The 27,123-nt window shown below is 46.5% G+C and overlaps 2 protein-coding genes and 1 pseudogene across 7 annotated transcripts in view; 1 reads left to right on the top strand and 2 right to left on the bottom strand.

Annotated features, from left to right (window-relative positions):
- cmtr1 (cap methyltransferase 1) overlaps positions 1–18,854 on the bottom strand; it is a 30,385-nt gene extending 11,531 nt beyond the window's left edge. For 2 of the 6 annotated variants that reach the window (XM_088625939.1, XM_088625945.1), the window contains exons 1-10: positions 18,678–18,854; positions 12,712–12,942; positions 11,281–11,435; positions 10,239–10,397; positions 9,413–9,505; positions 8,271–8,342; positions 5,849–5,943; positions 5,455–5,527; positions 4,655–4,853; positions 66–184 (exon numbers count right to left, since the gene is read on the bottom strand). In XM_088625939.1, coding sequence (XP_088482065.1) covers positions 66–184; positions 4,655–4,853; positions 5,455–5,527; positions 5,849–5,943; positions 8,271–8,342; positions 9,413–9,505; positions 10,239–10,397; positions 11,281–11,435; positions 12,712–12,934 — 1,188 coding nt within the window. In that variant the 5' untranslated portion in view covers positions 12,935–12,942; positions 18,678–18,854. Of the gene's footprint in view, positions 1–65; positions 185–4,654; positions 4,854–5,454; positions 5,528–5,848; positions 5,944–8,270; positions 8,343–9,412; positions 9,506–10,238; positions 10,398–11,280; positions 11,436–12,711; positions 12,943–18,463 lie in introns of all 6 variants that reach the window. The other 4 variants (XM_088625940.1, XM_088625944.1, XM_088625942.1 and 1 more) reach the window with 4 other exon arrangements.
- On the top strand, positions 184–3,458 carry LOC148675033 (E3 SUMO-protein ligase ZBED1-like; annotated as a pseudogene).
- A 2,430-nt stretch (positions 18,855–21,284) lies between the features above and the next one.
- Positions 21,285–26,102, bottom strand: LOC148675031 (avidin-like). Its single transcript, XM_088625938.1, has 4 exons — positions 25,868–26,102; positions 24,578–24,779; positions 22,869–22,989; positions 21,285–22,167 (listed from the first exon to the last, which is right to left on the bottom strand). Exons 1-4 carry the CDS (start codon positions 25,940–25,942, stop codon positions 22,134–22,136), a joined length of 432 nt encoding a protein of 143 aa, XP_088482064.1. The 5' UTR covers positions 25,943–26,102; the 3' UTR covers positions 21,285–22,133.
- Between the last annotated feature and the right edge of the window lie 1,021 nt (positions 26,103–27,123).

The following is a 27,123-nucleotide window of genomic DNA, read 5'->3' as shown; positions in this document are numbered from 1 at the left end:
ACACACATCCACTGCTCGCGCACGGACACACCGCCCAGTAACAGGCAGACAGCCTGGCTCCGCACCCCATCTGCCATGAGGAAGTGCAACCCGCGGCGCTCCGTACTCTCCAGGACAAAGTTCCGGAACGCGCTGATGTTCTCCGGGCGAGTGATGTCGCCATCGCCGTCCACACCCCCCTCGCCTGCAAAAGATTACCAGTTAGACAGGGAAGCCGAGAGGAGGATTTCTAAGATTGAGAGCAGGGCTTGGCGATAGACCGAAAATGTACCGACATTGACGTTAAGACCGACCTCACTGACCTAATTTTGCTTATTTCGGTATGTTTGATAAAAGCTTTCTCCTCTGTGAGCTTTCATGAGCGGTCCCCTTAAAAAACTACAACACCCGGTAGTCATATCCAGTCACATGCTTCTGCCTCGACCACCCTTCGCTCTTCATTCAAAACACAGAGAAGCGTGCCGGGCGTGAGACAACACGAGCGCTCATGCTGAACCCAGGCAGGCAGGGAAGGCTCAAGTACAAATGAAGACGAGCTGGTATCTAAAACAGATGCAGTGTCGATCGTTTGGTCATATTTTGGCTTCAGCAAACTGAACAAAGAGAAGTCAGATGTAAACTCTGTCGGAAAACCGTTTCTGCGCCCAAACGTCACACGAGCAACTCGTGTCATCGCTTGAAACACAACCATGTTGTGGAATACGAAGAGTGTGTGGCCAAAAAAAGAGAGGCTGACAAGCGCACTCATGGCCCAAGTGATTCCCCCAAACAGCTGTCTCTAACACAAACATTTACTAACGCCACTCGATATGCAAAGGATTCACGCAGATGAAACGAGACAACTAACGCCATTACAGACTACACAGCGAAGGACATGGTCCCCATAGCTACAGTGGAACATAGAGGTCTCAAAAGACTCGTTCAAGGCCTTGACAAGAGATACGTCGTGCCCTCGAGAAAATATTTTTCTCAAACTGCGGTGCCCGACATTTATAAAAAATGAAAGGATAGCTGCTGAGCTCAAATCAGCCACAGCAGATCTCTGGTCAAGTAGGCCGATGGAACCATACTTGAGCCTTACTTTGCACTCTAGCGACGGTGAATGGATCCTGCGCAGCAGATGCCTTCAGACAGCATGTTTTCCTGATGATCACCCAGCAGGTATGAGTGCACAGGGCCTGAAAGATGCCCTTTCCGCGTGGGACCTCCCGGAGGAGAGGCCGGTGTCCATCACGCCAGACAACGGTGCGAATGTCGTCAAAGCCACAGAGGTTAACACCTGGACACGGCTGCAGTGTTTTGGCTACAGATTGCACCTGGCAACTGGATTAGTTCCTACAACTGGATTAGTTCTACCCTTCATTAAGCAGGCTTGAATGCCATAATGTGTGTGAATATTAAAGTATAATTAATAGAATAATAAATAATCAATCATATTTATATAGCACTTCTCATATTCAGAGTGTAACACTGTGCTTTGTACAAAAAGTACTCCCATTTACAATACATATGACCAAACATATATATGAAAAAAAATCATTAAAATAATACCAGAAAATAACAAAAAAGATTATCTATCTATCCTGGGCTTAAGAATAGTAAGCAATATTTTCCCCCCAGTATTTAATAGTCAAGGGGAAGCACAAGAAAAAAAAAAGACATTTCTCCTCATCTGTTAATTTTAAGATTGTGGCTGGTCAACACACCAATGACTGAACCCTCACTATAATACCTCAGTTTTGTATGTGTATTGCGTTACAGAAAATGCTGTGAAAGATCGGCGTGTGGAGCGGGCAACAGGATTATGTAAGAAGACTGTCAGCGCCTTCTCCTATAGCTGGAAAACAAAAAGGCCTTGGTGAAGGCACAAAAAGAACTCAACCTGCCACAGCACAAGTTGAAGACTGCATGTCTTCAACACAAGATGGGGGTCAATGCAGATAATGACTGAAAGGGTCCTTGAGCAAAACTAACAAGCCATCACACAGGTCCTCACTGATGACAAGACGTTAAGGCACCTTGTCCCGTCCTGGGCTGACCTGGGTATCTTAGGGGCTGTCAAAAAAAGCTCCCTCCCCACTGATGGAGGTTACAGGTGCACTCTCAGGACAGGAGTATGTCACCGTCTCACTTGCGAAACCTGTCCTACGAATCCTCCGTGCACGAGCGCTGGCTCTGGAGGAAGATGACGCAGAGCGTCCCATCAGAGGGGAGTTACCGGACATGGCCGGTTTTGTCGACCCCAGATTTAAGACGACGTACACTGCTTCACACCACGTCCCCACCAGAAAGGAAACAGTGAAAACAGAGATGGAGTCAGCTGCAGTCCCCCAGGAAAGTACCACAGGGAGCGCAGAGCCCCCTCCTTGTCCAACGGAAGGAAAGAAGCCAAGGAGGTCATTAGGGAGCTTTTTCAAAGGAAATGAGGCAACACCTTCAATCACCTCCACTGTGTCGGTCCAGCAAACAGTGGAAGCAGCGCTGAGCAGCTGCTTGGTGTCTCCCATGCTGGATAGCAGTGCTGGGCGATAATTCGAGAACGATAATTATCGCGATATAATTTTTTCGCGATATCATTTTAACAAAAGTTTGATAAATGTTCAATATACGTTTATGCTTTGCGCGTGATATGCCCATGTGCACAAAATACCGCGCGAGTGCGCGTGCGTGTTGCAGACCGGGCAGCTAACGTGCTGTCGTTTCCCCACACGGTGGTGGCTGACAGGATTGTATGTAGTTGGAGTGGAGAAATGAAGGACACTGAAGCAAATGTAGTGCTGCCAACGACCAGCTCGAAGGAGAAAAAAATCTGCCTTTAAACTTGAAAGAAATAATGATTTTACGTGTATCGGGATAATTAGCGATATCGACTGATATGAAAATTTTTATCGTGATGTTTTTGGCCATATCGCCCAGCCCTACTGGATAGTGAGGAGAATCCATTGGACTGGTGGAAAAAAAACATCATGTAAACCTTCCTGCTTTACGCAAGGTAGCAAAGAAGTTCCTTTGCTTAGCAGCCACCACCTCCCCACCAGAGCGGGTTTTCAGTTCAGGTGGAAACATTGTTACACGCCTCTGGTCCTGCCTGAAACCAGAAAAGGTTAACATGCTGGTGTTCCTGGCTAAGAACGTAGAGTAGGAGGCCTACAAGTGCAGCATGGACACCGAAAGAGCAACATAAGGGAGGATTTTATTTATTTACACTATTCATTTTAAAAAGCTATTTTCTATTTTTGTTAGTAATTCAGGCATCTTCAACTTGCCTTTTACTGTAAAACAATTTATAACAGTGATCTTTTTCCAAAGGATGTATATCTTGATTTCTAGCATAATTTATATTGAAAATTAAGATGGGAGACATTGAGATTTTGTTTGCAAGTATTCAAAGTTCTATATTTTTCATAAATGTTCATTGTGCAATATGTTAAAATGTTCAATAAAAGTGTTTCCATGAATTATGTCCTTAAATTATTTGTAAGACATTGAGATAAGATGAGGTGTGTGCAGCTTTAATAGTTTTATATATTTTAAACATGATCTTCCAGCATATCATGTCATCGTATCATTCCAAGGGTTTCAAAAAAAAATATCGTTAATTTATCGTTATCGTGGTAAATGTGTGAAATTAGCGTGATATTGATTTGAGGTCATATCGCCCAGCCCTAACTGAGAGGTTTGAGAAAGAAAGGCACAGTGAGGTGATCTTCTCTCTCATTGGGGTCCATACGCCCCCAGACTACATGGTCTGCCAGTCACGGGGACACAGGAGAAGAGCGCTGACAGGGCTCGCAGTGCGACGAGATACAGAGCTCAGTGTGAGGACAGGCTCCCCAGTCCCTCTGTACAGAACAACCAAAAGAACTCAAGGTAGAGTGCTGTGTCCGGGCTCAGTTGGCCACAAAGCCAGTTGGGAGTCTGGGACACTGCAAGAGGCTATTTGACCTCACTGTCTGGAGGTCTTGTACAGATCCTGCCCCCACCCAGAGAGCCCAGTCAGACTCGGGAGCTAAAGTCGTAAATAAGACACCAGTTTTGAACAAAGACAAATGCTTACTGATTGTAGTAGATTCTGGTTGTTTTGATTACACTTAGATTCATCATTTTTTTTGTATTGTCCAATCAATCTGGAATCTTGTGTTTTTATATCTTGGAATGAAGTTCTGAACCCTTGTGACCACAGTAGATAAAGCCCTGTACCAGAGGCTCAGGTCTGACTGGAGGACAGGAGTGTCCTCAGTCCCTTTATCACAATTCATCACAGGAGACACAGCCCTGTACTGGATCTCAGCTCTGATTGGGGGACAGGAGTGTCCCCAGTCTCCTTATCCCTCAACACATCAGGAGACACAGCCCCATACTGGAGTCTCAACTCTGATTGGAGGACAGGAGTGTCCCCAGTCCCCTTATCTCAACTCATTACAGGAGACACAGCCCTGTACTGGAGGCTCAGCTCTGATTGGAGAACATGAGTGAATTCATAAGTGAATACGCTAACCCTGCGGTCCAATGGCTCTCTCGGGGAAACCAATTCGTAAAGCACACACCAAGTTAGCTGTGTTGCAGAGGGTTAAGAAGAAAAAGGAACACAGCAAGCTTTGTGTTGGAAGCTGTTTGCGCGAGGGTGACTCTGTTCTGCCTGATGTCATCTTACCGTAGTACGGTTCGAACAGCTCACTGGGCGCGGAGAAGAAATCCTCCAGCCGGAAGTCGTTGGGGCCGCGCAGCGTCATCCCGAAGCCCTTGGCGTGCCAGCGCCGCCGCCACAGCACGTACTCCGAGAACCCGCCAGGCCCCGCGCACACATCCCCGAAATACAGCAGCTCGCCATCTCGGTCCCGGGTCAGCTGCTTCTGCAGGGGACAGAGAGGGACAGGGGAGGAGGTCAGAGAGGGAGAGAGATCACAGGGACAGACAGATGAAGGGGTCAGAGAGGGAGAGAGATCACAGGGACAGACAGATGAAGGGGTCAGAGAGGGAGAGAGATCACAGGGACAGACAGATGAAGGGGTCAGAGAGGGAGAGAGATCACAGGGACAGACAGGTGAAGGGGTCAGAGAGGGAGAGAGATCACAGGGACAGACTGGCGAGGGGGTCAGAGAGGGAGAGAGATCACAGGGACAGACAGATGAAGGGGTCAGAGAGGGAGAGAGATCACAGGGACAGACTGGCGAGGGGGTCAGAGAGGGAGAGAGATCACAGGGACAGACTGGCGAGGGGGTCAGAGAGTGAGAGAGACCACAGGGACAGACAGGTGAAGGGGTCAGAGAGGGAGAGAGATCACAGGGACAGACTGGCGAGGGGGTCAGAGAGGGAGAGAGATCACAGGGACAGACTGGTGAAGAGTTAGAGGTAGAGATATCACAGGGACAGACTGGCGAGGGGCTCAGAGAGAAAACTCAGACACAAACAGATAAAGACAAGCTGCCTGAGGCTCCAGAAGGCAGGTCATACCCCCTGGGTGTCACGGGGGTTAGTGAACATACAGTCGAAGACATGGTCGATGTTGGCCATCTTCATCGCAGCTCTGAGAAGAGGATACATAGTTAGAGACACAGGAAACAGTCTATACAAGGAAACAGTCTATATCATGTCACTGAGTGAATCTAACTGAGTCTGTGTCCCAGAGCTCATCACCAAGTGGGGGTAACCAAGTCACAGAATTCACATCAACTAGTGAGTGCTATCAAAATCCAATGTTCACAGAGTGAGGGTAACCGAGGCACAGCGCTCGTCGCCGAGCGAGGCTAACTGTGCCCGGATCCAGGAGCTCATCGCCGAGCGAGGGTAACCCAGTTATGCCAGAGCCCATCCTCAACTGTGCTACTGACAAGCAGCACTGAAATACCTGTTGAGAAAGAAGGCCCCTCTGATGGTTTCGTAGGGGTTCGATCGAGTCCGAGCACGGCGCATCTCCTCCCCCTCCAGGTCATCAAACACACTCTGCACACAGAGAGAGGCCGTTACACACTGTGGACAGACAGCGGAGTGAGCACACACCTGGCGGACACACTGCTCAGTCAGGGGCCTGGTGTCAGGCACACACACAGGGCAAACCTCAGACAGGCAGCAATACGGAAGGGGGACACTTCCAGAAGCCTTCACCCAAAACCACTGATCTGGTGCAGCTCAAGATGGATTTCAGATTGTCTGTCGCTTCGCTTTCACATCTTAAGGCAGCTTGGGTGGTAACAGTGCTATGTCTCGAGCAAAGGGTTTCACTTTCAAAAATAATTCTCATGATAAAGTTCTGCTGCTCCGGTAACCGAGCAAGTCTGTGTTTTTCACAGGTTTTATGCAAAGAAGCGTCACTTCCAATACACACAGAATACCCAGTGATACAGTGCCTTGCGAAAGTATTCGGCCCCCTTGAACTTTTCAACCTTTTGCCACATTTCAGGCTTCAAACATAAAGATATAAATTTTTTATTTTATGTGAAGAATCACCAACAAGTGGGACACAATTGTGAAGTGGAACGAAATCTATTGGATTTTTGAAACTTTTTTAACTAATAAAAAAATGAAAAGTGGGGCGTGCAAAATTATTCGGCCCCTTTACTTTCAGTGCAGCAAACTCACTCCAGAAGTTCAGCGAGGATCTCTGAATGATCCAATGTTGTCCTAAATGACTGATGGTGATAAATAGAATCCACCTGTGTGTAATCAAGTCTCTGTATAAATGCACCTGCTCTGTGATAGTCTCAAGGTTCTGTTGAAAGCGCAGAGAGCATCATGAAGACCAAGGAACACACCAGGCAGGTCCGTAATACTGTTGTGGAGAAGTTTAAAGCCGGATTTGGATACAAAAAGATTTCCCAAGCTTCAAACATCCCAAGGAGCACTGTGCAAGCGATCATCTTGAAATGGAAGGAGTATCAGACCACTGCAAATCTACCAAGACCTGGCCGTCCCTCTAAACTTTCAGCTCAGACAAGGAGAAGACTGATCAGAGATGCAGCCAAGAGGCCCATGATCACTCTGGATGAACTGCAGAGAACTACAGCTGAGGTGGGAGAGTCTGTCCATAGGACAACAATCAGTCTTACACTGCACAAATCTGGCCTTTATGGAAGAGTAGCAAGAAGAAAGCCATTTCTCAAAGATATCCATAAAAAGTCTCGTCTAAAGTTTGCCACGAGCCACCTGGGAGACACCCCAAACATGTGGAAGAAGGTGCTCTGGTCAGATGAAACCAAAATCGAACTTTTTGGCCACAATGCAAAACGATATGTTTGGCGTAAAAGCAACACAGCTCATCACCCTCAACACACCATCCCCACTGTCAAACATGGTGGTGGCAGCATCATGGTTTGGGCCTGCTTTTCTTCAGCAGGGACAGGGAAGATGGTTAAAATTGAGGGGAAGATGGATGCAGCCAAATACAGGACCATTCTGGATGAAAACCTGTTGGAGTCTGCAAAAGACCTGAAACTGGGACGGAGATTTATCTTCCAACAAGACAATGATCCCAAACATACAGCAAAATCTACAAAGGAATGGTTCACAAATAAACGTATCCAGGTGTTTGAATGGCCAAGTCAAAGTCCAGACCTGAATCCAATCGAGAATCTGTGGAAAGAGCTGAAAACTGCTGTTCACAAACGCTCTCCATCCAACCTCACTGAGCTCGAGCTGTTTTGCAAGGAAGAATGGGCAAGAATTTCAGTCTCTCGATGTGCAAAACTGATAGAGACATACCCCAAGCGACTTGCAGCTGTAATCGCAGCAAAAGGTGGCTCTACAAAGTATTAACGCAAGGGGGCCGAATAATTTTGCACGCCCCACTTTTCATTTTTTTATTAGTTAAAAAAGTTTCAAAAATCCAATAGATTTCGTTCCACTTCACAATTGTGTCCCACTTGTTGGTGATTCTTCACATAAAATAAAAAATTTATATCTTTATGTTTGAAGCCTGAAATGTGGCAAAAGGTTGAAAAGTTCAAGGGGGCCGAATACTTTCGCAAGGCACTGTATTTATAAATGAAAACATGAATATAAAATATGAAAACATGAATGAGGTATTTTAAAATTAAAATACCTCAAAATCAAATGAGCATATTCATAAAAGCATCCTAAATGAATTACACATCAGCATACATGACCTTTTTTAACAAATTTAGTCTGTACCATATGTTTCTTTTTGCTAGACTGTTCAGTAACTAAAAGAGTTTGCATTACAAAGAAACAGCTGAAGGATGTTGTCCCACAGGGAAAAGAAAACTCGACGACAGTCTTCTGTGGGGAGGATTCAGACATGCAAACACCCCAACCTTGCACTGCAGAAGGCTGTGTAAGAGCTCCTCGCTGCAGAACTCGGTTTCATCATCAATCTTCAGCTTTCTCTGAAAGTTCAAAAACAGAAAGGTGAGTCCTCACAAAGCAGCGGATACGTGACCAGGCCCTGAGCACTTCTGCAGAAATTGGAGTTTAGAATGAAAACAGGACATTCCTTTCTTCAAGGGGCATCGGTACCCTTCTGGGGTATACCTCATAACCTTTCGGTACCTACCAAGGTATGTTCTGCTTTCTGGAAGTAAACTGCAATACACTAAAGAATCCAGTTTCTTTTCTCACGTCGAGACTGTACTGGAAAATTATAGGAAGTTTAAAAAGTTGTGGATGAAATGTGGATTTCCGCGTCTCATTTTCATCTGGCAGCAACTGGCTGTATTCTTTGAGCTTAACAGCTTATACGGTGTATTAACAACGCTGTGTGAAGACGTATTTCCTGGCACCAGAGACAGAGCTGGTCTGTCTTCCTATTTCCTGTGGAATTCCTCATCTCTAACTATCAGCACTGTTGTTTACCTGTCTAGTGTGTTGTGAATTGACTCACGGCATGTTGGCCACACACACTCACATATATTACTGCAGCACTTTTGGCTCCTTGCATGTTACAGGTTCTACATCTCTGGGTTTCCCTTCTGCAGGTACATTAACCCTAACAGACCTGCAGCGGCTGGAGACCTCCTGGCCGCTAATACACACCAGATTACTAAACCAGGGAGTAGCCAGTTACACTCCGAGCCAATCACGTTTGCTCTTTTCGTCATGTGTCTCGCTAGACACCAATCATTTACTTTAGGTAGATGTCTCTTTTTTATACTCAAATGAGCAGTTTTTACTTTAGGTAGATGTCTCTTTTTTATACTCGAATGAGCAGTTTTCAAACAAAGCGCCTACTTTCTTGCTGCAGGTCTCCATGTCATATTTAAGCGAAGGAAACCCTTTTCAGCAGGCTGCCCACAGTAAGCTCATACTAGTAAGCTAAAGTAATGAACTGTGCCGGAAGCAGGACTACCACAGCGGTGTGCCTCAGTGTAGCGCATTCCTCCACTGTGTACCTGGCACTGCCCCCTCGCCAGTCCTGCCACTACAAGCCGTTTAACGGGGGGTGACAGTGCGCCTGTACCTCTCCCACAGTCATCCACTCTCCCAGCTCCTCCGCGTCTGGGATCTCGGTGGAGCACTCGGGAAACCACTGCACCTCCTCCGCCGCGCTGGCCTGGGGAGAGGGAGGAAGGGGAGAGGTGCGGTGAGGGTACGAGGCAGGGCAGGACAGGGTGGAGAGGGGCGGGTGCAGTCAGAGAACCAGGTCGGTTTTTGCAGTATCACCTTTTTCAACTGTCCAGAACACATACAATCATGAAAGACAGCTTTACAAATCCGCAAGAAAAACTAAAGCTGTATGAAAAACAAAACAAACGTCATTGCTAAGGATTAAGAATATTGTGAAAATATATTTGTGAACATGAGAACGGCTGAAGGATTTGTCCCTCCGGTCGGCTGCGAGACGGAGGAGTCAGAGTCCCCCCTCAGGTCTGACATGATTTCCGTCACATGATTTTAGGGCGGAGCGGTGGCTCTGTGGCTAAGGATCTGCGCCTGTGGCTGGGAGGTTGCCGGTTCGTATCCCGTGGCCGGCAGAGGAATCCTACTCTGTTGGGCCCCTGAGCAAGGCCCTTAACCCCAGCTGCTCCAGGGGCGCTGTATAAATGGCTGACCCTAAGCTTCTCTCTCCCCGTCTGTGTGCCTGTGTGTCTCCTGGAGAGCAAGCTGGGGTATGCGAAAAGACAAATTCCTAATGCAAGAAATTGTATGGGGCTGATAAAGTGCACCTGTGTTTGGCGCAGGGCATCAGAAACGTACCGCGGTGCTCGGGACCTCACTCGGCCTAGTGGATGCGCTCGTGTTTCTGGACAGTGACCGCTCCGATCAGGCGCGGTTAGCGGCCCTACCTCGGGCTCGTCCCGCCACTCCACGTTCAGCTCGCCCTGGAAGCCCTGCAGGGTCAGGCCCAGCCCTCTCCGCCCGCGCTGCGTGGAGGCTTCCACGATCTCCCGCCGGCCCTGGCCGAACTTCCCCAGGCCCTCGCCCTCCCGGAAACCCATCTTCGCCTGCGGGGAGGAGGAGAGGGAGGAGAGGGAGACAGGAAAGAGAGAGCGAAGGGAGACCGAAATAAGCAACAAAGAGAGGAACAAGAGGAAGTGGGCTTGACGTCACTCTTCACACTCTAGATGAGAACCTGTCCCTGACTCCGAATGGTATACTACCTCAAACAGCACATCCTTCCTTCTGCCTCTACACAGACACGGACCCTACACTTTCTATACATTCTGCACCTGTACAGCCCACTGAAGCTCAGCAGGTATGAGCCTGGTCAGTACCTGGATGGGAGACCTCCTGGGAAAAACCAAGGTTGCTGCTGGAAGAGGTGTTAGTGGGGCCAGCAGGGGGCGCTCACCCTGCGGTCTGTGTGGGCCCTAATGCCCCAGTGTGAACAGGCGCCGTCCTTCGGATGAGACGTAAAACCGAGGTCCTGACTCTCTGTGGTAATTAAAAATCCCAGGGCGTTTCTCGAAAAGAGTAGGGGTGTAACCCCGGCGTCCTGGCCAAATTTCCCATTGGCCCTTACCAACCATGGCCTCCTAATAATCCCCCTCTATAAATTGGTTTCATTACTCTGTTCTCCTCTCCACTGATAGCTGATGTGTGGTGAGCGTTCTGGCGCACTATGGCTCCCGTCGCATCATCCAGGTGGGGCTGCACATTGGTGGTGGTGGAGGGGATTCCCCATTACCTGTAAAGCGCTTTGAGTGGAGTGTCCAGAAAAGCGCTATATAAAAGTGTAAGCAATTATTATTATTATTATTACAGGCAGCCCAGCCTGCTGCTCGCGCTGCCTTTAACACAGCAGGCTTTAAGAATTAGGGACTCTTTTCTACTACAAGTCACTGTTTCTACACAGACCGAGACGTGAGACACAACCAGCCAGTTTACCATGAGCTTCTGGGAGACGCTGTTGTACATGGAGAAGAGACTGGAGGAGCCCTCCTGCGTGGCCCCCGTCGGTGAAGCATTATGGGACAGTGAGTGTGAGGCGAAGCCAGGTCTGTGGTCTTCGGAGTCACTGCCGGAGTCGCTGTGGCTGGAGTCTATAACAGAAAGAAAGATTCGCTGTAAAACACACTGTATAAGAACACCCACGTGGCATCATGTGACACAAAGGGCACTGCTGCTCTCTCAGTGTGACGACTGTACCCTGGCTCGTCGCCCTGTCTCTCAGTGTGACGACTGTACCCTGGCTCGTCGCCCTGTCTCTCAGTGTGACGACTGTACCCTGGCTAGTCGGCCTGTCTCTCAGTGTGACGACTGTACCCTGCCTAGTCGGCCTGTCTCTCAGTGTGACGACTGTACCCTGCCTAGTCGGCCCGTCTCTCAGTGGGACGACTGTACCCTGGCTCGTCGCCCCGTCTCTCAGTGGGACGACTGTACCCTGGCTCGTCGCCCCGTCTCTCAGTGGGACGACTGTACCCTGGCTCGTCGCCCCGTCTCTCAGTGGGACGACTGTACCCTGGCTCGTCGCCCCGTCTCTCAGTGGGACGACTGTACCCTGGCTCGTCGCCCTGTCTCTCAGTGGGACGACTGTACCCTGGCTCGTCGCCCTGTCTCTCAGTGGGACGACTGTACCCTGGCTCGTCGCCCTGTCTCTCAGTGGGACGACTGTACCCTGGCTCGTCGCCCTGTCTCTCAGTGGGACGACTGTACCCTGGCTCGTCGCCCTGTCTCTCAGTGGGACGACTGTACCCTGGCTCGTCGCCCTGTCTCTCAGTGGGACGACTGTACCCTGGCTCGTCGCCCTGTCTCTCAGTGGGACGACTGTACCCTGGCTCGTCGCCCTGTCTCTCAGTGGGACGACTGTACCCTGGCTCGTCGCCCTGTCTCTCAGTGGGACGACTGTACCCTGGCTCGTCGCCCTGTCTCTCAGTGGGACGACTGTACCCTGGCTCGTCGCCCTGTCTCTCAGTGGGACGACTGTACCCTGGCTCGTCGCCCTGTCTCTCAGTGGGACGACTGTACCCTGGCTCGTCGCCCTGTCTCTCAGTGGGACGACTGTACCCTGGCTCGTCGCCCTGTCTCTCAGTGGGACGACTGTACCCTGGCTCGTCGCCCTGTCTCTCAGTGGGACGACTGTACCCTGGCTCGTCGCCCTGTCTCTCAGTGGGACGACTGTACCCTGGCTCGTCGCCCTGTCTCTCAGTGGGACGACTGTACCCTGGCTCGTCGCCCTGTCTCTCAGTGGGACGACTGTACCCTGGCTCGTCGCCCTGTCTCTCAGTGGGACGACTGTACCCTGGCTCGTCGCCCTGTCTCTCAGTGGGACGACTGTACCCTGGCTCGTCGGCCTGTCTCTCAGTGGGACGACTGTACCCTGGCTCGTCGGCCTGTCTCTCAGTGTGATGACTGTACCTTGGCTCGTCGCCCCGTCTCTCAGTGTGATGACTGTACCCTGCCTAGTCGCCCTGTCTCTCAGTGTGATGACTGTACCCTGGCTCGTCGCCCTGTCACTTAGATGTTCCTCATCTGAGCTGGGTTCCTCACAGCGTTTCCTCTTCTTCTTGTGTGGTTCCGCGGAGTCTGTTCTCCGCTTCATCGCTGCAACTGAAGGAGCAAAAAGATGGGACAGAGAATCACAATGGAGCTCAAAGACATAAACCAAAACTGAGGTTAGTGCACATGATCAAAGCAGGAAATGGAAAGCTCTTGTTCAAGTTTATGAGCTCCACAATCTTGAAGGATTCATCCTGAAGGAACAAAGAGCTCAACAACGAGCATGACCATCTGTATGCCAAACATTGTCAACAAAACCAGTCATCTGGTTTAATTGTCAAGGTGCAGATCCATGCCTACATGTTGCCCTCAGAGCCGTTGCTGGTCTCTGCAGGCTGGAAGGAATGGCAATGAATACTGTATCACCACATGAGTCAAGCCTTCACCAGCATCATCAACACTATCATTTCACTATTAACAGAATCTCATTTCATTGCAGAGACTAGGCAGGCTGGTTTCTTAAAGCAAACTAAAACTTTGCAGATAAGAAGCAGAGACCTAACAGTCTAAGTGACATTTAAAGAAAATAATTCAGATGGATTTCAACCAAGGACAGCAGTCAGAACTACACTACAGCTGTTTTCTAAATGTTACAGGGGGAGACTTCCTATAAAATAACATTGGAGGTACTACTGTAAATGAAGTGGTGTGCATCCACTAACAACATTTTCAGCTTTATACAACTTTTGCCACCTTACACAGTAGAGGCAGCTTCCAGGAAATAAACTGAAGTTCAGGTAAAATGTGAGAAATGCAAGTGCTTTATATTCTGCAGCACAGTTCTAGTGAAAGAGTAATTAATCAGAGTCAAATGTGGATGGACCAATAAATATCATCATCATAAACATGACTACAACACAAACAACATTAAACAGCATATGCACAAATCAATGCATTCCAGGGGCCTATGTCCTACAGACTAAGAACACAGTATTCTGTGCCTGTCATCTGAAAATACTATACCTAAATACATCAACAACAGAAACAAAAACCTGCATCCTAAAAACAAATCCCAAATTAAACTAGATATCACGTTCTTTAAACTACACCCCCAACAGCAAAGCACATCTATGAACTGGCTTCATCACTCTGTTCTCCTTTGCACTTATTGCCGATATCAGCGACGGGGACACTATACTACAAAAAGGTGCCGTCCTTCACATGAGATGTAAAACTGAGATCCTGACTCTCTGTGGTCATTACAAATCCCAGGGCGTTTCTCGAAAAGAGTAGGGGTGTAATCCCAGCGTCCTAGACAAATTCCCATTGGCTTTACCAATCATGGCCTCCTAATAATTGGCTTCATCACTCTGTTCTCCTCTCCACTGAGAGCTGGTGTGTGGGGAGTGTACTAGTGCACTATGGCTGCCATCACATCATCCAGGTGGGGCTGCACACTGATGATGGTGGGGGGGAGTCCCCATTATGTGTAAAGTGCTTTGAGAGGAGTGTCTAGAAAACATACATCACCCAACTAGAAGAGAATGTCTGAGGATTCCACAATACATTAATCTGAACTTCCTCAAATAAATAAAAACGCAATCTTCCTGAAATTATGTTCAGATTACTAAATCAGAATTTGGTCTCCAGGACTGATCAGATCAAGGTCCTAGTTCATGGGACAGCGTAGAGGAAGCGGGGACTGAAGGGGATTTTCCTTCTCCTCTTTGTGTCGTTTCCTCTGCTTCAACTGAAATTCAAATAGCTTTACTCGCATGACCAATGATTTGTTACAGTGTTACCACTTAACAAGATATTTACTGACACCATATGAGACACTTTATGATGTTCCTCTATACCCATCTTCTTTCTCCCTTTCCTTTCCTCTCTCTGTATTTGTGCTGTGTTCTATGGCTGTTGAGTGTATATTCTGTATTGGGGTTAATCCGTGTAATTCGCCAGAAGACCCCCTTTGATCATCTGTGCTTACCTGCCTCTTGGCCCACACGCAGCAGGGCTAACGTCTCGAATGATGCCCACTGATACATGGTTTCTGAGTGAGGCCCTGAGCAGTGCAATCAGGATGCGAACTGCCAACAACATAACCCCTGGCTCACAACCTCAGGCTCAAACCAAAGATAAAAATGTGTGTAATGTAATTGGAGATAGCTAGACATAGCAGAGTATTAAAAAAAAGATCGATTTGAATATAATCTGTTAGTTGCTTACTTGTAACAGGTTTCACATCCTTTTATCACTGGGTGCAGTAAAAACATCTGCTGCAAAGCCTCCTTGCAGCTGTAGGAGTGCTGCAGGTTCACTGCACAGCACTGATACACGCTGCCCTTCTGCAAGATCACAAATCCTCAGACTCCCCCCAGAACAGTGGAACTGCCCAATTTCCCCCAGAGGCCCGTCCTGTCACAAGCATGGATATCTACCTTCTGCGCAACTGCCTGTATCAGGCCCTGCGAGATGCACAACACTATCACCTACACGTTCGTAGCTAGTGTACGTCACAGGCATATCTATTTTATACCAAGCAGGCACACTTCACAAACTCAAATTCAAGTGCTTTATTGACATGACGGATGAGTTACAGGGTTGACAAAGTAGATATAATTAATACAACGTCTAAAGATATTTACAGCACAAACGTATTCTTGGATAGTTACATGCAACATATAAAACATTAAACATTATTGAGAGGCTCACTGTCTGTTCCTCAGGCTGTGACAGGAGCTCACACACTAATATTACTATTGAGAGACTGTCTGTTCCTCAGGCTGGGAAAGGAGATCACACACTGTATTATTATTATTGAGAGAGAGGCTCACTGTCTGTTCTTCAGACTGGGACAGGAGATCACACTGTATTATTATTGAGAGACAGGCTCACTGTCTGTTCCTCAGGCTGGGAAAGGAGATCACACTGTATTATTATTGAGAGACAGGATCACTGTCCCTCAGGCTGGGACAGGAGGTCACACACTGTATTATTATTATTCAGAGTGAGTCTCACTGTCCCTCAGGCTGGGACAGGAGATCACACACTATTATTATTATTGAGAGACAGGCTCACTGTCTGTTCCTCAGGCTGGGACAGGAGATCACACACTGTATTATTATTATTGAGAGACAGGCTCACTGTCTGTTCCTCAGGCTGTGACAGGAGATCACACACTATTAATGTTATTATCATTGAGAGACAGACTCACTGTCCCTCCGGCTGGGACAGGAGATCACACACTGTATTATTATTATTATTATTATTATTATTATTATTATTATTGAGAGACAAGCTCACTGTCTGTTCCTCAGGCTGGGACAGGAGATCACACACTGGATTATTATAATTGAGAGACAATAATAATATTTATTATTATTATTGAGAGACAGGCTCACTGTCTGTTCCTCGGTTCCTGTCTGTTCCTCAGGCTGTGACAGGAGATCACACGCTATTATTATTATTATTATTATTATTATTATTATTGAGAGACAGACTCACTGTCTGTTCCTCAGGCTGGGACAGGAGATCACACACTATTATCATTATTGAGAGTCAGGCTCACTGTCTGTTCCTCAGGCTGTGAGAGGAGGTCACATTCTGTATTATGCTTCTGTTTCTCCCAGCTCGCAGTGGGAACACAGCCTGTCCTCTCTGGGCAGCCAGGTGTGCCAGTATCCACTTTCTATGCCCAGGTAGTGATCACTGAGCCTGTACTTCATCAGGGTTTGTTTTTCCTTGTTGTTTCTTATCCCAGATACTCAACCAGTGTGTATTGCCAAGAGAGGTGAAGTAATATTGCTATGGTTAAACCAAATAATTGCTACACTCTTCAATAGCACAAGAAAATCATTAAGGGTAAAGTAACATTTATCTGAGAGATAAAGATGGGAAACTTCTAGACAATTAGAGGGAAATGGTTGATATACTAAATGAGTATTTCACCCAGGTATTTACTAAAGAAGGCCTCAGGTACAGACCACAGTGCTATATTTTACAGGACCAATACAAAAGAGGGAGAAGAGATTCATGTACTAAAAGCCCTCAAGATGAATAAATCCCAGCACTGATGGTATTTTACAGTAGCAACTGTACTCCAGGACATGACAGTTGTGATTCAGAAGACACTTACACAGCTCTTCCAGCTGTCCCTCAAGACAGGGCTCGTACCAGGGACTGGAAAACTACTGGACGATATAGTCATTGTAGACCAGTAACTCTGACTTCTGTTACAGTACAGTCCCTCAAGACAGGGCTCGTACCAGGGACTGGAGAACTACTGGCCATTGTAGACCAGTAACTCTGACTTCTGTTACAGTACAATCCCTCAAGACAGGGCTCGTACCAGGGACTGGAGAGCAGCTGATGTAGAGCCCATCCACACGAAGAGCGACAAAACTGACCCAAGCTACTATAGACCAATAAACTTGGATTATAGATTAAGCATGGAAGTCAGGTATTGTCTGACCAACATGTCAGAGTTCTTTGAACAAACAACAGCAGCAACAGATACAGGATACGGTGTATCTAGATTTACGGAAGGTTTTTGAAAAAGCTCCTCATAAAGCATTAATTCTGAAAACACAGGTGGTTGCCCTTAAGGAAAATGGAAACGCATTTGGACTGAGAACTGTAAACGTTAAATCCAAAACAAGAAACTGAGCTTGAAGAAGCTGCTTATACAAAAGACTTGGGTGTTTATGTTGAAACAGCACATCTGTGAAACAACATTTGTACCACACACGTATTCATACGCCAGGGTTATTGGTATTATTCGCACATTTGTATCCTTTTGTAATCGACACAGAACAAAAGAGAGGTCTGGAAAGCTATACAGGACCAGTTATAAACCCAGATGAAACGGAACCTGCTCACTGTACTTCTTGGAATTAACACAAGGGAGTCCACAGGATGGCCAGAAATCAAGCAGTGTGGCGAATGAATGACAGAGTCAGAATCAGAGGGTCAGGACTAGGCACTCGTCTACAGTGTAGGTTGGCTCTTCCTTCCTTCCTGCCTCTCTGTGTCCACTCACTGCATTACTGGCCAACACCACTCTCCCTTAGCTACATATCTGTCACTTCCATAACAGTGGAATCACCTGCTAATGCAGTAGAGGCTGTTTCTTTCCTTCCCAATTCTCCTTACATTTAAGCATAAGCATTTATCCACCCTCCGTTACTATTTTGAATATTATAGTTGGACTCTTATTGGACCCCCCACGTTATAGCGTATAATTTCTGTCCTTCTTGTAGTAAGAATACCGTCGTTTCCACATGCCGACAAGTGGGTACAAGGAAATTATTTTACTAGTCAGTGAAAGATAGTAATAATGCAACTCAGTGGTACAATGAGTATAAATGAAATAAATTAGTATCGCTAAATGAAGCAATTTAGAAAGAGGAGAACTCGTTTCTATTTGTATTAGCATTTTCTCCTCTGCAATAACGAGCGCATACCTTCATCCCCATGAAGCGTACCTTCTTATTGGTACTGACTACCCTCTACAACCGAGCAGCCACTAGTTATCTAAAGGTGAAACGCGGGTGCGAACCCGCTCTGGTCCTACCCTGACCAAGGACGACAGCGCAAACCTCAGAGAAAGTGCGAACCAGACAAGCGGTACCTCGTGTTACGGAGCTGTAGTCCCACTAGACCAGCTGTCTCATTCCCGCCTCGCTGACCCGGCTCGTAAGCAGACGAGTGCTGATTTCCACGTCCTCTTGCTTCTCTTCGGCTCGGTTCAGTACTAAGCGGGCCTGACCGATCGTAAGGCGATCCACTCTCCTTCCGATCGGGTGCCCACTGGGTCCTGTTTCCAAAATCAACACGTTACTTACCAGCCGCTTCTCTCACATAGCCTTAGCTCCCAGTCTCGAACAGTCGATTCCCAATGTGAAGTTAACTTCTGAAACCCTATACTTATGTCGCATTCAAACCCGCTATCCCACAGAACAAGCAAAACCTCAGTTTCCAGTTTCGATTTTCTGCGCTGGTGTCGCTGGGGTCCTTTCAGTCCCGCGGCTGGCATTAGTGACGTATGTATGGTGTTCACTCTTGTGCCCGAATATTGCAATGTAACCGATACGACCAGGGTTGTAAGATAGAGATAAGGTAGAACCAGTTGATGAAATAGAAAGTAGAATGTAAAATGTTGGAATATTACTAGAAAATGATTATTTGAGTTATTTATTTTCAGTTACTGTCCTTTAGTATTCCTCATAGAGGTTTTACAGACTTTTAATTCAATTTAAGCTTTCTTATCCATTCACCCGTCCACTCTATAACCATCTAATCCAGAGTTGTAGGGGAGCTTATCCCCGTAAGCAATGGGCGCAAGGTGGGATATAATCAGGATGGGACACCAGTCCACCGTAGGGTACACACACAGCAGAGACAACTTTCCTTTAAGCCAATTAACCTACCAGTAATACCAGTATGTCTTTGGACTGTAGCAGGAAACCGGACCACTTGGAGGAAACCCATACAAACACAGGGCGAACATACAAACTTCAGTCAGATAGCACCTCAGGAGTTGATCCTAGGCCCACAGGACTGTGATGCTAGCCACAGTGCCACCATGCTGCCTATTTATTATCCCCTGGAGGAATATTGTATTACAGCAGAGTTAAACACAACAATACAACAAAACCAGACAGATGCAATTGTGAAAACATACTGCACACAACACAACAGCGTTTCAGTGGATAATTGAGTTATTTTACACTACTGTGAGAGCGAGATTGCAGAGGGGCAGATGTCTAGATTCTGTTATTGCTACAGCTGGGAACACAGAAGCGTCTCCCAGATGAGAGGAGTGGGTATTCGCAGCGGAGGGGGAGAGACACTCTTAGCCTTCTTTACTGCCCTCTGCCTGTAGAGGGCAATGAGGCTTGCCTGATATCCACCCATGATTTTGCTGCTTGAACTTTAATTTTCCAATCTACATTACAACTTGTTGTACTCATGTTGTCCGAAAATCAAGTACGGTAAGACAACAGTATTGTGGTGACTCCCGGGTTACTTCGTGGAAAGACAGGCTCGCACACAGGCTTACGTAGGGAGGGGTGTGCTAGCCACTGCAGGGAGAAGCTGAAGCCCTGTGATCCAGAGAGAGGGGCGGCAGTATTCGATAGACGGACATGAGGCAAAAAGAAGAGGCCTGGGTCGAGGGTCATAATCTCGTGTCGTGTTGTGTTTGTTGTAATCATGTCTCTGAACGGCCCTGGCTCCTCTAGGGAAGAGCCCCCCTCTCCGCGGGCCTGAAGTCCGACATCATGTCCCACCCAGAGGAGCTGATGGAGGAAGACCTCCTGGGACAGAGCACTGATGATCTGAGTACGTCACGTGTTCCACGTACAGTGCAGCACCAGGGATCTGACTGCAGGCCTTGTAAATGCCTCTTGCATGTCACATAATCATTTCCAGGACTTGTTTCCCTGTCTGTCAGAGCTGTCAACGATATCTTGATCCGAAAGTAAGACAGTACTGTACCAGGATCCGACTCCTTTCACATGCCACCTGTACGTTGCTCAGATTGGTTTCAGTTTTGTGGTAGATTGCTCCTGCTGATTTCCTTGCGAGATGCTGGATGTCATTGTCCTTATCCGGCTCATTTGAAAGGAACAGGTACAGGTACAGGTACAGGTTCAGGTACAGGTACAGGGAGGGCTCTCTCACTGTGTGTCCTAGTGGACAGCATGGGGACAGCGCTGCTGGCCAGTGGATTGACTAACCACTGGACACCACTTTTCTCTGCATGGAGCCAGTGCATTTGGACATAACAACCTGACTTTCACAAGAATGTTACAGCCTTTGTTAACGACAGGAAGAGTTTTGTATAATTATATTTTGAGAGTGATGATGTATTTTATAGATTGAAGTGTAAAAAAAATGAAATCCTCACTATGGGATTGTCATGCCTCGTTGTAAAAGCAGAGATGTACATTAAAGTCATGGAAATGAATCCCACAACACAGCATCTGTGCAGCCTCCACCGATGGCCACACACTCACTGTTGATCAACACATCATGAATATATGGATGCTGTTTCTGTGCTGGAGAATGTCAGTGAACCTGCTACAAAAACACACGACTTGTTTCTGATAACTTTGTGAAGGTGGGGCAGTTGTAAGTGATAAATAATATCTAATATAAATAAAATACTTGAAAACAGTATCTAAGAAAAGCCATCCAAGTAGTTCCAGTTATATGATAGCGTCAGAATCACTGGACAAAGGTGTTTAAAATTCATATGTATTACAGTATGCCTGTTTATAGAAAGTGTTTAGACTGTATTTCAGGATTTTGGCGAAGAGATTACTTCTTCCCCGTCAGTCAGATGGGGAAAGGAGGCCTGAGCAGAGACTTTCAGAAACACCGAGCTCACAGGCAGCCCTGTTCTTCTGGAGCTAACAGAACCAGACAGATCGGAGAGACACAGCAGGTTTTGCATGTTGCATATTTATTGCCGCTATAGCAATGGAAACAGGAAAGCACAGAAAGACAAGTCTGGGCTTGCTAAAGATGTCTGAATGGACATTTCTCCGAATGTTATAAGCCCTCATTGTAATTTAAAGGGTCAGCTGAAGCTGTTGGACTGAAGTGGAAGACTGTCTTCCCCTGCTCTCTGGCTTTTCCAGGTTTAATCCCTGCGTGTAACAGAGATGAACCAGATCTGAAAGGTAAGGGTTTCTCGTCTCACTCTTTTCAAACTTTTCTTTTGGAGGAAACTAGACTGCAGATATTGCAAAGATACTTCGATGCTGACTGATGATGAACCTGGATCACGGGCTCTGCAGTTGACTGTAGGGCTAAGTTTAAGGGTAGGATAGGGGAATAGAGCTCTTTTTTCAAATTTTCTGCAAAAGGGGACCACCTGGGACAAAGAGGGCTGCACTCTCCTTCCAACGACTGAAACCCTCACAGTTTATGTTCCGATGGTTAAGGTTAGGGTTAAAATAAGGTTAAATGAGGTTAAGTTAGCCCTAACAATATGAACTATGAATATGAAGAGGCCTGAAGGGTTAGGATTAGGTTTTAGGTTAAGGCCCTGTCGCTATGAACTCTGGGGCAGGAGAGGACTGAAGGGTTATCATAAAGACTTTTGGGTTGATCAGTAATTTTCATGTGACATTCAACGGTTCAAAGGTGGTTCGGCTCTATAAGCTGATAGACGTGTCCCGTTGAAGGCTTGATGGCCATGGCGCTGCCGGACTGGAGGACAGGAGACACAGGACTGGCAGAGGAGCAGCAGTCTGTAGCGAAAATTAAGCTTGATTTTCCAGTAAGAGATCTCAGGGGAGCCGAGTAAACACATCTTTGCCAACCCTGAAGTAAAAAAATCAAAAGTATCTTGTTACATTTTTCCAGCATACATTTCAAACTGCACACTTTAAAGATAAATTTAACAATGAAATGTGTGCAAAAGGTCTAGATCTTGGGCACTGTCCTCTAATGTTAATCGTTCTGTATGAATGGCTCTTTTCATTCAGTGTTTGGTCATCTTTGCGGCCTTGGTGTGAGCCTGTTGGCCAGTGCGTCACTGGAAAGGAGTGTCTTATCTTACCTGAAAAAATCATTCTCCCTACCAGCAGTCAGAGGTATCTGTGAAAGACACTGCTCACCTACATTATCCCTGCCTGAGAGGCAATTCCCAGAAGGCATTTAGAGCTGAAAATGGTATTGATGGTATTTGAAAGACCTCACACCCGAAGAACGCTTCACAGCCGAAACATTGTGTTTTCTCTCTTCTCTTTTCAGCATGGAATAAACGTATTACTTGTTCCTTTGAAGACCTCAGGATGTCAGGGGAAATAATGCTTGGGGCTGGGTGTTGGTCCAACTTTAAAGTAGATTCTTTAAACAGGACAGAACAGCATGAATGGAACCCGACAGAGAGCAGGTTTGGAGGTAGGGAAGTACAGAGTACTGCCGGGCTAGTTTACGTAGCGAGGTCCCACCTCCGGTCCTGCCGTGCCGCAGGAAGCTGAGCTCCTGTGCCCTTGTGTCCGAACGCTCTGCTCACTCACCGGGTCTGCGACCAGTCGTCGCCCTCAGTCTTTGCCTTCCCCCTCAGCAGCCACGTGGTCTCCAGGCGCTCCTCCCCGGTCTGGCTCACAAAACACTGCCCGACCCAGGATGTCACCGACTCTGCCGAACGGAAAGGTCACCCTCAGCAGACGCGCTCGATTCGCGGTGCACAAACACAGTGTTGTGCCTCCAAAATGGACAGAAGGAGGTGTGCTGTGTCATGGATACACAAGTGTGCGCTGAGACCCCTCAGCCAGCGGACGTTTTTGTGGGTGCTGTGTAGGTGGCTGCAAGAGAGAGGGGCTCAGATGGAAGTACGGGACTGCTCAGCTTGGGATTGGGTTCTACCAGTAGAGGGCGCCAAAGTATCTGCATCCATAAAAGAAGGAACCTAGAAATTGTTATGTCTAACCATGATAACTTTTTGTATTTGCATTGATTGCAAAAAATCGATTAAAATACTGTTTGCTATTGTGTGCTATTGACTTTACATGATGAAACAAGTAGTTATCTCTATCTCACACCGGGCACACAGGCTTGTACAGTGTTGCCTGTAATTAATTGTTCATGAGCAATAAAAGACAATATTGTAAACAGTGCAAAAGTGAGTTTTTACAGCATGTTTTTGGTGTGTATGTTGATTAATATATGAAGCCATTTAGTGGGAGGAATTTTCACATTGGCTTGTGTAAGACAGGTTAGACATGCAGAAGTGAAGACATTATACTGTAAGTACTGTGGTTTGTGGTTTGTTTAAAGGTTTGCATAAGATGAAATATAGTTCTGTTATGTTGCCACATGACAAAAAGATTTACGGGAAACCCAGAATCCTGCAAAGAACCAAAGAAATTGTGAATTCATGCAGACATTCATACCTGGTTCGGCCTGTTTACACACTTTGCCAGCGGGGTGATCTTTAAAATAAATTGATTTTGCTGTTTGAAATTTGCTGGACTTAGTCACTTCCTTCGGGGGAGCCCCGTGTTTCTTGGACCTTGACCAGCTTCGGCAGACTGGACAGACATGTGATTGTGGGAAGAAGCTGCTTTGTGGACCCTAAATACATGCAGGGCTGACAGCCTCTGAGACTCCAGGATACAGACGAATCAGAAGAGTCACACAGTCCGTAGCCTGTTCCAGAGGAAGGAATCTCTGGACAGGACACCTCACACACATAAACACAAACACTCACACACACATAAACACACACTTTTTACAGACACCAGGTAATATCCTTGAGAGCATTCAAACTACACACAGAAGGTGTCCTTTCTGAAATCAAACCCAGAATCCAAGAGATGTGACACAGCACTGATAACCACTAATGTCTGTTATACCAACAATGTAACAATGTTCACTGCAATCACATGTTCTCAATAGTTTAGGTAACCTTGATTGTATCCTGTCTATTTCTCAAGAATGGTAATTGAGCAACAGGCCTGCCTCAGTAATATTTAATTGTCATCTAGTAGCGACAGAGTGCTTATAATCAGTAAAGCCAGTGGCTTTCTTTAAATGACCATTCTGATTCAAATGAAGTTAAAATAAACTCAGCAGAGGCACAGTGAATTCTGGTGTCTTTCCTCTAGCTGGACCAATAATTCAGGCAGTTTGGAGGACAGCTCAGCTCCTGACGAGACTGGGAACTAGAGGAGAAAGACAGAAATAAACCACGAAAGATGGCAGTCCTAAATCGGCAGCTCCTTACCCACAAAACTCCACTTAACGAGGAATCCGAACACAGGGTGTTTCAGCTGCACCTGTCCGGAAAGAGCAGACTCCTTGATGTGTGCCCCCTGCTGAGTGCTCACAGCAGTGAAGTAGGAGCCCGTGAAGAGTCCCGATCCGTCCACAGCCTTCACAGTCATGTTGGAGCCCAGCTCGTTCTTCCATCTCCCTTTCAGGCTGCACTGAAATGACACCCAAGACACGGGCTGGTTGAACTGCTGCTTTTGGCTGAAGTCATTCCTTTGTCTGCTTGTGGCAGGCCTTGGGGCCGAAGGGCTCATTCAGTTAAAATATCATTTTACAGGGAAGAACAGCACCTGATAAAAACATTAGCAGGAAAAGTAAAGAAGAAATGAGCTGCTGTCCCTCCCAGACTTCCTTAGAAACGCATATAAGACAGCAAATAGTCCAGCATTGCTGCCAGTGACTCCCCTTCAAGTGAAAAGACAAGGCAGCTGGAAATGTTCATGGCTGAAACCAGCTGGACGGAGCCGAACTACCCTCTGCTTCAGGGCGTCCAGATCTGGTCCAGCACCTGCGAAGCCATTGAAACCAGAACTGGGCTCCCAGAACACAAATCCCAAAGAATTTCAAAATGTTGAAATTATATTTCAACATTTCAAATGTTGTTATAGGTTTGTATTGATGTTACAGGTTCGTTCAAATAATTAGTTGTGAAATCCAAATATCTGCATCCATACTTTTCTATTATTGCATAGAAAACATTAAAAGTTTACTTACTATTGCTCCTGAAAATGAGGTATAGGAGTGAACTGAAGTATGTTTGTGAACAAAACGAACGTAAAGGGAACTAATCCGCTCTGCTCTTCCCTCAGCACTACTCCCAGAAGCTATACGCAAGCCCCGATCACTCCCTGTCCCTGGCAGCAGTGATATTCTACTGTATAAGATTGTTCAGAGCCAGGAGAGGACACATTGTTATACTGTGTGGAACTATTGACTAGATGTATTCTAAAGTCAAAACACATTTAGGAATAATTAATCAGTAGCAATGTTATTACTTGCATGTCTACTTTTTCTTTTTCTCCAGTTTGAAAACTCTGGAAACTCACCAAGAGTTCCTTAAATGATTTTATCAGGAATATGTAGCCTGACTGCTGCTTAATATCATCATACACATTGCCAGATTCCACTTATTTTACAGCAAGGATGTGACTTTCAGTGATCGGAAAGCAGAATCAGTAAGGAGCAGCACCTCAGGAACAATCTTAACAGTCTAGGCAGGGTCCAAACTGCACTGAAATCTTACCTTTTGTTGCAGGAAGGCAAAACCAGATACTTGGCAGAGACACAAGAAACAGAAGAGAAAAGTCCTGCGTCTCATATTGAAGGATAGGGAGAGATTTTCCTTAGGAGTCAAAGAGGAATGGACAGCCACAGTGTGCGACCACGCAGGTGCCCGTCGGAATGCTCTGAATTCAGCTGCTCTCAGTGACAGAGTTGAATATCCCAGCTCACGGTAACAAACCACAAGAACAGTTCAACTGTAGAAACATCAGAGGAAATATGAAAGCAAATCTGTGGTAACCAAGGGGTTTCTACATTGCAAAACCTGTTACCAAACATTATTTTACCAACCACTGTCCTCATATTAGAGCAGCTTTATCCATTGTGTTTTTAAACGAAACAATTTAAACGAAACAGTCACAAGCACTGCAAGTATTTTAATGTTCAGGAACTTTACAGTACAGTTACAGCAGGAGTCATCACATCTGTTAATTCTGAATGTTTTATTGAGTACATTATAATGATTTAATCATGCCTGACGACGCAATATTCACATTTTGGTACTGGTATTTACCCGGAAAAGTCCTCTAGATAGGTGTAAGCAACCAGAAAGCACCACAACAGTACAAAAAAAACTGGTGTTGCTACAGCTCCTTCTGTATATCCACATCCATTTCCATTCACATACACATATATTGTATAGTAATACACTGTCCTAGCTCACCACAGTATTTACCGCAGGGCTCCATGCTGATTATCCACCTGGGTCTTCCTTGTTTACAGTTTGTTCTGCACATACAGTATGCGCTCTATAAGCAGGGGCGCAGTTAGTGCTTTCCAGGAGGAGGTGAGGATACCCTCCCCCAGTTCCACCCCCACCCCCAACACGGGCACCAGCAGCTCTCTGTACGAAGAGAGCAGGTGATGTTATAGTAGTGGGAGACATCAATGTTCCACACATAAACTGGAACAGCAGTCGACATGTTCATTTTCCTTCTGTATTGGTTTAACTGTGACTTATCTTATCCTTACATGCTTCAGTTTGAGCATTTAGGTTATGAGTAAAATATGAAGTTTAAGCATTTTACACAATGAGACACCACAGAAAAGTTCCAAATACCTTTACAAGACGCTGTGTGATTCAGGACCGATTTTTGATTGAATAATTAAGCAATTACTCTCTGCACATGTGGGGTGCAGGTCCCAAACACTTCTGGGAAAGATTTGTTTCTGCTGGGAAAATGGGATTGTGTTTACCTCGATGGGACACACAACTGT

Source organism: Lepisosteus platostomus, chromosome 3, assembly GCF_059453375.1.
Source record: "Lepisosteus platostomus isolate fLepPlt1 chromosome 3, fLepPlt1.hap1, whole genome shotgun sequence".
NCBI classification, from domain to species: Eukaryota; Metazoa; Chordata; class Actinopteri; order Semionotiformes; family Lepisosteidae; genus Lepisosteus; species Lepisosteus platostomus.
Note: the sequence above shows the minus strand (reverse complement) of the source record. Positions and strands in the feature narration are given on the sequence as shown.